The following is a 12524-nucleotide window of genomic DNA, read 5'->3' on the forward strand; positions in this document are numbered from 1 at the left end:
AAATACGGAAATTTTCGAAATATTTTATTTAAAATCAAAAAAAATAAATGGAAAAAACAATATTTACCCATTTTAGGTCCCATTAAATCTTTTGGATGATTTGATTTGATTGCATTCATACGACGATTTGGTGCACCTCCTTGTGTTGCCATTGCTCCAGGTCCACTACCCATTGGACATCCTGGTTGTCCAACAGGGCCAGGTAATCGTGGAGCTCGTGGTTGTTCAACTGGTAGTACCCGGCGCCGTTTTTTCGGTAATTTTGCACGAGCTTGTGTATGTGAATAATACATGGCAAAATTGGATACAATAACAGGTACGGGTAATGCAATCGTTAATACACCAGCCAAAGCACATAACGCACCGACAAACATACCAACATATGTTTTTGGTACCATATCACCATAACCCACGGTAGTCATTGTGACTAGTGCCCACCATAAACCCAATGGTATGCTATTAAAGTCGTTATTTGGATTCACTTGGATACGTTCCGCATAATATACTAAACTTGCAAATATAACAATACCCAAAACGAGGAAAAACACCAACAATGTCAATTCTTTTGCACTTGCACGAAATGTTTGTATTAAAATTTTTAAACCGGATGAGTGACGTGTTAATTTAAATAATCGCATAATACGTATAATTGAAAAGAAATCTAATATGTCCGCATTTTCTAAATGTGATGCAAATTTTTGTAAACCGAGATCAATATAAAAACTAAGTGTTGCTACATAATCGATGACATTTACGGAGGACTTGATAAATTCACATTTATTCGGCGCAGCAATAAAACGGACGAATATTTCTAATGTAAACCAAGCATTACACATACATTCTATGTAAAAAAAGGCAACATGAGCATTTGTATGCTGTTTATCTAATACCCAACGTTTTGAATTATTTGGTGTATGGACAGTTATGTTACGTATAACTGGTACCCGCATATCTGGATGTGTTTTTAAACAAAATGATAATATTGATACGCAGATAAAAAACACAGATATTACACCAATTATCTGAAACAAATTACAAAAGTCAATCAATCATTACTACAGACTAACATTTATCATCGGTTACAGGATTCTCGTGGCGTGCAGAATTAAATTTAGCGCCGCGAGCTCAAATATTTATATCTTTTCATTATATTAGTATTATAGGTTTTCACGTAATGGTTTCATAATTTGCTTTTTAATATTGCCTGTTTTGTGAATGAAATAATGTTCGAAATAAAAGAAATATTTGTAAATATTCTTTCAAATATGAAATAAACAAACTGAAATGATGTATATGAATATTTCCACGTGTCACTAAATTCAGTCCTGCACTCAACTAATTGGTATAGTAAAAGTAAAAGGTTTAAAGTAAAAGAGGGCTGTTAAATTTTTTAGTGTATAAAAATATCGATTGAGGCATGATGAAAACACTTCTTTCGCAATACCCTTATACCTACAAATTTTAATACCCTCTAATAAATCTATAAAAAAAAAGCATCTTAAGTAGCTTAAAATGTTGCGTTATTTCGAATTACATGAAAGAAGTAATTTTGCCAAAATCCAACTTCTTTGCCAGTATAGGTACATATATACAATCTTTGCTTGAAGTTTTCGTCATCCATTTTGCATAGATAAGGCTGAGTTTGTTGGTAAAGCTATCAATTTTTGTGCAAATTGTCAGTTGCCAAACTCTCATTGTTTTCAAAATATTTTTCAAGCATATAAACCTTGTTATTTCTTGTAGTACTCTATTTTTATCTTTTTTCGTTTGCATTTGGGGGGAGGCCTTTGCCCTGCAGTGGGCTCAATCGTTAATAGGCTTAATTATTATTATTATTGTCAATTATTATTATTAATTATTATCGTTTACATTTTACTATATAAATGGCGTAAAATTAGAATCTTTTGTAAATTTTGGAATACTTTTTATATTCGAGGCATACTGAGAGTATATTAAAGGAAAAATAATACTTATATTCAGATAAAGCTATTTTTAGGAGTTCTGTTAAAAGGTAAGGAATACAGGCTGGTTTGCTCTCACGACACTACATTTAGGTCTTTCTTCCGATTTCGGACAAAAGAATTGTTGGGCAAATAATCGCCCGATGTTCAAATACTTTACTTTAAATTTTTTATAATAATATCTCTATAGGCTACGAAATAACTTTTTATTTTATATTATAATTGTTAAGTATTCTAGACTGGACGATTGAATTTTTTTTCAATCTTCCAATCTATCACTTTTAAGAGCAACAACTACTAATAGATAGTTGCGTGTGATACAAAGAAAAGAGGCAGTACCTTCGAAACCTACTTTTTTCAAAGAAATTATACTTTTAACCAAAAATACTCTATTCGAAAAGTAAAAGCTAAAAATTTTGTAAACATCTATACATTATAATTTTTTTTCTCTACTTAGATATATGCAATACGAATGATATTGCAGTCGTGAAAGTTGTCTATACATTAAGACATTTGCATTTCAAACAGACAATCTGAACGAATGGTGATGATCTCACAATATCCTATAAAATACCTTGAGGGCTTCAGTACAACTCTCTTTGATATGATATGAAACTATGACACGAATTTCATGTGCCATTGAATTCAATAAACAGGTACGAATAATGTTTAATTTCAGCCAATATTAAGTTAATATCTTGAGTGCATTAGTTGAAAAGAAAAATTTAGACGTATGACTTTTCCAAGAGATTCCATTAATACCGGCCCTTGTTACTCTATTGCATATTATAGGTATTCATAAACGAATTTATTCGTTTTGTCTAAAAACTTGTTACACATATATTTATATTTTCTCATATTTTCAAAAACCACAAAACTAAATGTAGATTTCAGAAAAACATAGATAGTACTGATGTGGTCTGCGCTAATGGATTGAAATATTCTCGAAAATCTAATAAAAACATCTAAACTCCATATTGAAAAACAAATTTTACAATATACTCTTGTGGCTTTTAATTTCATTAAAATATTATTTTTGATACTATGATAAAATATTATTGATATTCTTTTAAACTATCTAATTCAAAATGGATAATGAATTTCGATGAATGAATCCTATTAAACAATTACATTCCCACATTAAAGAGAGTTTTTTCTTTTTACTCAAGTTTTACTCATTGATTCAGAAACGAGAATAGTTTTCTATGTAAATTTTTAATAAACTGAAGCTGTAATAAGACAAAAACCAAAAGTATATTTATTACAGGATGGTTCAAAAAAATATATAAATTGATGAATGTTCAACGAAATTTACAATTTGAATCACTTTCAATGAAAATTACTTGTTTGCGAGAAAAGTTAGAGGAAAAAGGAACTGTTCAGAATGTCTTGATAAACCATTCTGGAAAGCCACAATCATCCTTCGTGTCCACCAGAGAAATAATTGGAAGAATTAGCTAATTTGATTTGGTTTATTTCTTTTATGAGACACTTTCTTTGGAAAATATTTAGAATAACGTAAATTATTTAATCGATTAAGACTATTTAATCGGTTGCCATGGTATGTAAGCCGCTTTCACCACAAATAAATACGATTAACTTTCGATCACCTACTTCCCTAGTTTTACACATTGGACAATTCAGCGACGAAAATCAAATTTAAAATTATAATTTTAAATTAAGTCCTGGGTGGGTGAGTTCCCAACAAAAAGTCACAGAGAAAATTCGCAGGCAACTATACTTCCAAACTTTAAAAAAAATTGTATAGAATTTCCCAATATATACAGCGTAATTCTAGTTTAGAAATTCTAAAACATGTACTAAATAAAATTTTGGAACAATTTCCGTTTTGTGGCAGGTCATTCAAAATAATTTTTGCGTTTGTTTGATTAATAAAAATTCAGGGTATTGGTGAGTTTTGATATTATGGCACTGCTGAAAATTAACAAGATCTCATACTTAAAACGCAGGCTATACTCAACCCGTGTCTATATAAATTTTCGACTTGTTAGTAATACCAGAAAATTTAGCTGTGTTTGCACTTCTTGAAATTTTTTCATAAAATATTTGCATTTAAATACATTGATTCAATAGAGAGCTTTTTTTCCGTAAAAAGAAACTAAGAAATGTTATTTGTTTGATATTCAAATATTGAAAAGAAATAAAAATATTCCTTATTTTATTACTTTTTGTTAAATTAGATTGCACAAGTAAAAGTAATGGTTTTTAGAAAGTTAAATGACAATATTAAAAAAAAAAAAAAACTAAAATATCATAAGCTTTCTTCCACATTATCTTAAAAGTTTACTATTCATATTAAATTATACTTTTGAACAAAAACACAAGAAGTTAAAGCACAGGAAGTAATAAGCATAAAACTCTCGACAAGTTCGAATGATTCTGTATATACAGGACATATAATGTAAGACTTAGTTCATATGAGAACCATATGCAAGTATTATAACAAAAACAGATAGTATAAATTACCAACTTTTCATTTAACTCAAAAATATTTCTTTTGTTTCGATAAAACTTTCAGAAAAATATTTATTTTATGTTTTAACTGTAAATTTCATTGTTTTTTATTTCAGTTTTATGAAATGAAAAACAAATTACAAAAATATGAACGATTGTTAGTACTTCGGTTCATTTTTAGGTTTATAAGATCTTATGCCTTATTAATAACTGAAAAAAACTATAAAATATAATAAAAAATGTTATCAAAGCCTTCTCGAACTAATAAATAAATTTTATTATTAATTAAATTAAAAAATTAAAAATACCTTAGCAGCACTCGATGAATACGGCTCATCAAATAACGACCATAATTTTGGCTTCATCACTTGCCACCATGATAACGTTCCTTTAAAATAGTCTTCTTCAAAACCGAATTTTCTTGCTACTTCCTCGTCGCTTGGTTTCTCTGTATCTAAATCTAGTCGATCCAAAACGGCTAAGGTTTCCTGAGTGTCTCTATGCTAAAATAAATTACAATAATATAATTTTAATTTTTGAAAATATTTACATGAAAGAGAAAGATACTTGCTTAACTAATCACGCAAAAATTTAAGAAAATAAATAAAGGAAAAACAAGTAAATAAATAAAATAAAAAATAATTAAACTTTTTACAAAAAAGATAACAAACTTAATGATAAATAAATTAAAAAGAAATTTAACTCGTGTTCAAACTAAGTAATTTATTAATATATATTTCATTAATTGGATGAATCGACTGGTGAGTAACTTTTAATAATATTTTAATTAATTAATCAATAAATTTCAACTCTTTGCCAATTTCATGAGTTATTAAAAAGGGAACAATAAATTTTAAATTGTTTAAAAATATTTTCATAGTGATATATTTAATAAATATAATTGAATTATAAAGCTATACTCAAAAAGTCATTAATCCTTATATCAATTCAATGTGTTTAGTGATATTCATCAAAATATTGTTAAATTTTCTACTTTCAAAGTCATGTAAATGAGTTCTGTCATTTGTATTACCCATGTTAAAGCTTAGAATAGTCTAATTCATGTCAGTCCAGCAAAATCAAAATTGATTTTACTCATCACTATAATACATAATATCGTTGACATTCGCATTAACATACCAAGCAAGGAGAACTTAAATAAGGAGCACGATTCTCTATCGATAGTTTTATATGCTAACGGTTAACAAAAACTTAAAGTTTGTTTATGTAAAACCTGATTATTGTATCCGCAATTAATACTACTATTGTCAAAATATTGCTAAATTTTATTGTTCGAAGTTTCTTAACGTGTATCTATTCCAAAAATTTCAATTTTACTCCACCGAATTATTCAAATATATGTTTTAATTTAAGAAAATTCAACATACTACAAATTTTTATTTTTATTTTACAAAATGATTCAAATATATAAAAAATAATGTAGCAAATTGCACCAGTTTTAAAAATAAACAAACTTTATATCTAGAAAATTGAGGAGTGTGCCTGTTTGGAGCTAAGTTTGCACTAGTCTTGATAATACATTTCAATTTTCAATGAGATTTTCATGAAATATGAGACCGAAACCAGTTCTAAATGATCCTCTGCGACCAAAAATGGTTTTAGGCGCCAAATAAAGCAACAAAAGCCGAGTAAGAAATCTAGTTCTCTTAAAAGAGTCGCGCAATATTAAATATATCTTTTGCTTTTTATATAAAGGTTTTTGTTGAGAAGGACATCACAAGATGACAACTGAAAATTGTGTGAGGTAAGTGATGAAGTATCCACGTTACATTGTTCCATTTCACAAGCGAATATCCAATGAAAATAATTTTTGTTGCAACGGTGGAAAATGAAGATGCAACCGACGATATACTGGGAACGCATTTACAGAATGTGGCTTTATATGACTTGGAATAGAAAACATAAATTGGTATGATTTGCTGATGGAATTTAATTGTTTACTTTAGATTATGTAAGATTCATGAAACACAAATTGTCCGCCCTGGTCCCAACTTCAATCAATTTCATATTTGTCACGAAAAAAAATATGCAATACATAATTTAGTATCGACACACTATTATCTATAGATTATGGAAGTGGATTATCAAAACACAAATCATTACCTTCCTGTGGGATTAATAACATTGTCGTAATTTTATTCAATTATTTATAACACCCAGAGTTTACAAGCTTTTGTCGTTCTCTCACTCTACCATATTTTAGATATATTGTAATCGAATGTATATGGGAATATTATTAGTCACATCCTGGTAGCAAGTTTTTTTTCTTCTTCGAAATGTGAAATCAAAGTGTAATTCGATATTCAGTGAATGTGAATATGCCCATTCCAAGGCACATAACTCAAACACATTTGCATTTTTCTCGCTGAGATTTTTGATTAGAAGAGCAAGATCTACAAAATATCGCAACATGATCAATTTTGACCGAGACCCAATCCTTATACGATAAGTGTTGCGTCTTTTTTAAAGTAACTCTGATTTTAAGAATTCGTCTTTATACCGAACGCTGCACGCATTTTAATATGGAATATTACATTGAATTTATTATCTTAATATGTTTTATATACTAATATGCTATTTATAAAGATATTTACAATTTTTATGTTCTAAAAGAATATTTTGATTAATGGTAGTTAATTCAAATGGAAATATTTAGCATAAGCAAAGTTGTACAAAATAAATTTCTAAATTAGAAAGTTATTGGTTCAGCATCTCTAGACCATATCCAACACAGCTTGTTTAGTAATATTATATACATTGAGGCTATTGTTTAACATATGTCAACCATATCTTTGATTCTCAAGCTTACAGCAAATAATCATTTATTGTTTATTTATGTTGGAAAACCATTTACAGATACATTTTATTATAAAACAATGTTATAAAATGACGATGATGAACATAAGAAACAATTATATTTTTATGATTCTTTTTATATTTGTATATAAATAAAAAGCATTTTGTTTTGAGTGATCTGATGATCAATGAAGAAATTTTATTTTTACAATAAAAATTTTATTTTTTTAATTTCAGAATATAATATTTCTTTTTTTTTCGATGAAATGCTCTATCTTTTGTATAAAATTTTTTCAAATTAGTTAGTTGTCCTTCTTTCACGTCAAAAAATGGAGTAAGGTATCCTCTTGATTGTTGTGCATAGATGTTAAAATTATGTATAAATCAAAGCAGAGTAGGGATATTCAGTTGTTCATCCCTTTAAGGAGATATACAATGATTGAATAATACTAGGGATTTTAATAAATACATTTTTTGATTAACAAAGTTTCCAAAAATTTCAAAGTCATAAAGCTTTTTATTATTATTTTATCGTTAAGTTGGCTGAAAATGAATCATATAGGTTATCTTTTTCAATTAGATCTAATATCAAAAAATCTAGATAGTGTGATAAAAAACTATCTAAAATATTTAGACAATATAGTAGTTTATGATAATACCGTAAAAATATAAGGTTGCCGATGATATAAAAACAAAACTGTAATATAATTAATAAAATTCGAAGATCCTTTGATGAACAGAGAAGACTATACTAAGAGTCTTGAAGATTGAAGAGCGATATCTATATTATCAAATTTATAAGCATCACTTGCACACAATATATTATATATTTTTGTATTTGCGTGGTATTGTAAAGCCAAAAATAATTCATTACTTGACTACAAAGCATGTATTTGGTTTATATGTATACTCAATGTCACAAAAAATGCTCGTTTTAAAACATTCTAAGTGTTACTATTATATAACATAACATATGATGCGTACGCTTAGAATGGTTTTAACTGTGGCACTTTTTCTGACAGTGAGTGTATGTACCGTGCAATAAACCAAAACTTTTTTACAATACTGTAGGTCTCTACAATCATTTTAAAGATTCGAAAAATTAACCAAATATCAGTAATCAATTGTCCGATTTAGTCGGACATTAAAAGCAGTCGCAAACAATAAAAGTACAACGTACAATCGTTCTAGCATCCAAAGTACAGACAACGTTTATTTGATAAATGAGCTTTTAATCATTCTTAGCCTATATATGGAGGGCATGATATATTAAATAACACTTTTCAATTATATCATTAGTAATTAATGAGTAAAAATAATTTTTTCGTAATCAGAAATGACCCATATATTTATTAAATGAAAACCGAGCTTTTTATAACGACTATATCTAGTTTTCACTTTCATGTTATATGTCGAATACACATGTGATCGTATAATGAATTTTCTAGTAATGGATTTTTATGTTATGCATATTTATATGTTACGAATAAGATAAATACGAAATACTGCAAAAAAAGCAAATCCTAAATCAAGACTACCACCACGTCACAAAAACTTGTAAGTTTACCAACTATTTGGAAAAAAAAAAATTAAAGTAATAATACAACACAAGTGTACGCATTTTATAAATAAAATTTATTATTAATGATTTTAAAACAGATTCTCGCCAGTATTTTATATAGTTTTTATTTACTGCTGATATATAAAAAAAACTTTTTTCAGAATAACTGTTTTTATTGGAAAAATATTAGATAAATATGTTTTATTTTCACAAACAAAATATTTATTTTACAAACTATTGATTGTATTTTTACTAATCTAGTTTGCGTTGCAGCTTTCAAAACTTTTTACCCGTCAGTACTCGCTTTCATATACCTACCTACTTTTATCTATTTTCGAATGATTGAATTTTCAGATTTTTTCAGCCTATCTAGAGTTTTAAAAAATATAAAGTCCTTCTGAGAAAAATAATTTTTTTTCTAGTTTCTTTACGAGTGTGAAAAAATATTAACACCGGAAATTGTGTGGCCTGTCGGGTACTTTCGTTAGGTGAAAGAAATATGGTGAAATTAGTCAAAATGTATTTAATTATTTAGATTATCGCGTGAGAAAACTCTCATTACAAGTCTTAGGTAGATTACCGAACGATTGACGCGAGTGCTGACGGTTTAATAAAATTATTAAAAAAATTTGTCGATGTAGATTTGCTATTTATTTATTCTCTGATAGCAGTATTTCATTTAAATTGTTTTTGTTTCCTATGAAGAATTTTGCCATATTTAATATTGGTTTTAGCGTCTATGAGTTAAAACTTCTCGAGCTTACGAATTAAAAAAAGATATTGACATCCTGAAAACAAAATTTTGGTGTATTCAGAATAAATCATATGAATAGAAAGCTAGTGGTAAGATGCATGTGAACAACTTTTCATGTTTAATAATAACGCATGTAAGGTCAAGAACTTTGTTAAACTAATTCATTGATAGGCTACACACAAAATTTCTGGCTTGATGAAAGTTTCATTTCATTGTGGGGAAAGGGGAAAACAAGTTGATATATTATCTACTTGGAAGTCAACCTTACTTTTTACGTCCTGAGCAAGCTATAAAAATTTCAGCTTGATATCTCTTTTCGATTTTGAGTTATCGCGTTTAGGTACAGACGGGTAGTCGGACATCTATAAATGGACTAATTGGGTGATTTTCTGAGCTCCTATAACAAAAGTTTGTTTGTAGCATCAATATTTTTAAGCGTTACAAACTTGCAACTTAATTTAGTTTTCCGTGATATATTTCATATATACAAGGAATTGTGGAAAATGAATGGTTTCAAGGAGGCGATCTTCCATTGGAGAGGTTAGAATCGCACACCGCGAGACCGTTGAGATTTTCAAGATGGAATTTATAAAGTGATAAAGCTAAGGCTGGCAGTCCTGGTCAGGATACTAGTTCAAAATTATTTAATTATTGTCACCGTAGCTTGATATATTGCTGGAATAATTTTATGTCAGTCTAATTTTATTCCATTATTTGTTAGTTACAAGCGAAATTAATATAAACGTGCTAAAATAGAGCAACTGTCATCGTATTAAGGAGCAACGGTTTGAATTAAAGGAGCTTTTTTTTAGCTCAATAAATATAAATTTAATTGTTTATGTTTTAAAGAATTACGTACTGTTGTCCAAAGATGTAATTAAGTATTTTTAATAAAAATACATTACAACTTGGTCCACATCTAGGTAATTTTTGGACATATAATATTTAGAATTATATCGAGTATTTAGCAGGAAAAAAATTATTTCATAATAAAATATGTATTTTCTAATCAATCACTCAATTGATATTTTGTATAAAAGATAAATTGTCAAAAGTAATTGATTACTTGATTGATTCCTGACTTTGTAAAGTCGTTAAGAAAAAATAGATGGCTTTCCATCAACCTAAAATTTTCTTTAAATTTAGGTACATCAATTTTGTATAAAAAATTTTAATGCAAGAATATATTCAAATGTTAGCCTGGGGAAATTAAAATTGAGCATTCTGTGAAATTTAAAACTTTTACTTACTAAAATGTATGAAATAGACATTCGTCTCCCTGTATGTGTGTACTCAAACACATTTTCACAATTGTAAATTGTTACTGTTAACAGCTTTTATATATGTATATTATATGCAGTCGGTATATATATATATACGAGTATTAAATTGCCCCCAGGAAATTTAACAATTTTAAAATTGTAACGATTTTCACTTTGTGTTTTGAATAAAATTGTTTGCAAATATGTAATATAACACAATTTTTATCTATATAAATGGAAAAATAAAAAGAATCATATTGCTTTTATTATAAAAATTTGTTTGTTTGAAAGAATTGAATTAAAACAGAAAAATATAGATTTCAAAATTTACTTAAAGCATTACGGTTCTTTCAAAGCACCAGGTGGATATTTCGAAACATGCTCAGTTTATTCGACAAAGAATATATATTTATTTAATGTAAGCGTTGCTTTCTTTTTCCGTCATAATGTAAACAGTACATTAAAAAACACTCTCGATTATTAAACTTCTATTTACAAATAAAACCCATTCCGATTTCTTCAAAGGAGAATCTCTTAAGAAAAGCGAAATATTTTCTCCAATTTCAATACTTATCATTAGATAGAGTCATTTTGACTCAAAAATTACTAAAGATGGGCCGCTTTGTGGATTTTTCGGAGATATCGTCTAAAATCATGGGTATAAGAGGAGTTTTTTCACGAATCAACCATATTTAGATATATTTTGAATTCTCCGAACCAAAAGTTTTTCGTACAGGTTTTTGAGTTATATTCCCAAAACCGCTCAATCAATCGATAAGTGAACCCAATATTTTTTATTAATGTTGGATCAAAATTCTATACTCCATATTCCGAGTTTTTAAGAATTATTTTATCATTTACCATAGAGTATTCTTGAAGTAAATTGCAGAAAATTGAGAAATATGTCTCCAAGTTTGATATAAATTGAGACTAAACTTGACTCAAAAAATACAAAAACCGGCTTTATTTAAAGATTGAACGAATTGATTATGAAACATCTTATAGTAGGAGTGGCATCACAGGACAATTTTTTCAAAGTCAATACCCGAGAAACTTGTCGTTTAATCGCAAAAGGAACCATTTTATGGTATATATTTATTAGGTATAGTATTTATTAGGAGGAATTTGACGATTAGTTGAATAATTTTTTAGATACACTGAAATTTCTCCAAAATAAAAGCTATTCAATATTTTAAGCGATATCTTATAAAAACTTACTCAACCGTAAAATGAACTCAATTTTTTATTTGTTACGCCAAAATTGTTGTATATTCTAAGTTTTATCAAATTCACAATCAATGAATTTTATTATTAAAATTATTGTAATTTTTTAAAGGCGCCAAAAATCGGATCCTATTGATGATTGGACAAAAATAAAAGCTTCTAGAAAAGTAGCTTCTAGTTAGTTTCAAGTAGTATCAAAAATATGAAAAGTAGTTTCAAGTAGTATCAAGTTGAAAAATTCATTTTCCTAGAATTCGAATAAAAATTTACTGAAATTAACAACAAACACAAAATATGAAAATACCACATTAATTAATAATTTGTTATTATAATAAGGTACATATACATATATTATGTGGTTAAATTATTTTGATTTATGCATGTTGTTGGCTAACATTTTGGTTATAAAACCTCAATCATTTATTTAAAGCCGATGGTCTAATTTTTTTTATGAAAAATGTACGAGCCAC

At 27.8% G+C, this 12524-nt stretch overlaps 1 protein-coding gene across 2 annotated transcripts in view; it reads right to left on the reverse strand.

Moving 5' to 3' along the window:
- LOC123299671 (potassium voltage-gated channel protein Shaw-like) overlaps window positions 1–12524 on the reverse strand; it is a 174041-nt gene that overhangs the window by 7706 nt on the left and 153811 nt on the right. For both annotated transcript variants that reach the window (XM_044881964.1, XM_044881963.1), the window contains exons 6-7: window positions 4745–4939; window positions 68–1022 (exon numbers count right to left, since the gene is read on the reverse strand). In XM_044881964.1, coding sequence (XP_044737899.1) covers window positions 68–1022; window positions 4745–4939 — 1150 coding nt within the window. The remainder of the gene's footprint in view (window positions 1–67; window positions 1023–4744; window positions 4940–12524) is intronic.

This window comes from Chrysoperla carnea, chromosome 5 (genome assembly GCF_905475395.1).
Source record: "Chrysoperla carnea chromosome 5, inChrCarn1.1, whole genome shotgun sequence".
Classification (NCBI taxonomy): domain Eukaryota; kingdom Metazoa; phylum Arthropoda; class Insecta; order Neuroptera; family Chrysopidae; genus Chrysoperla; species Chrysoperla carnea.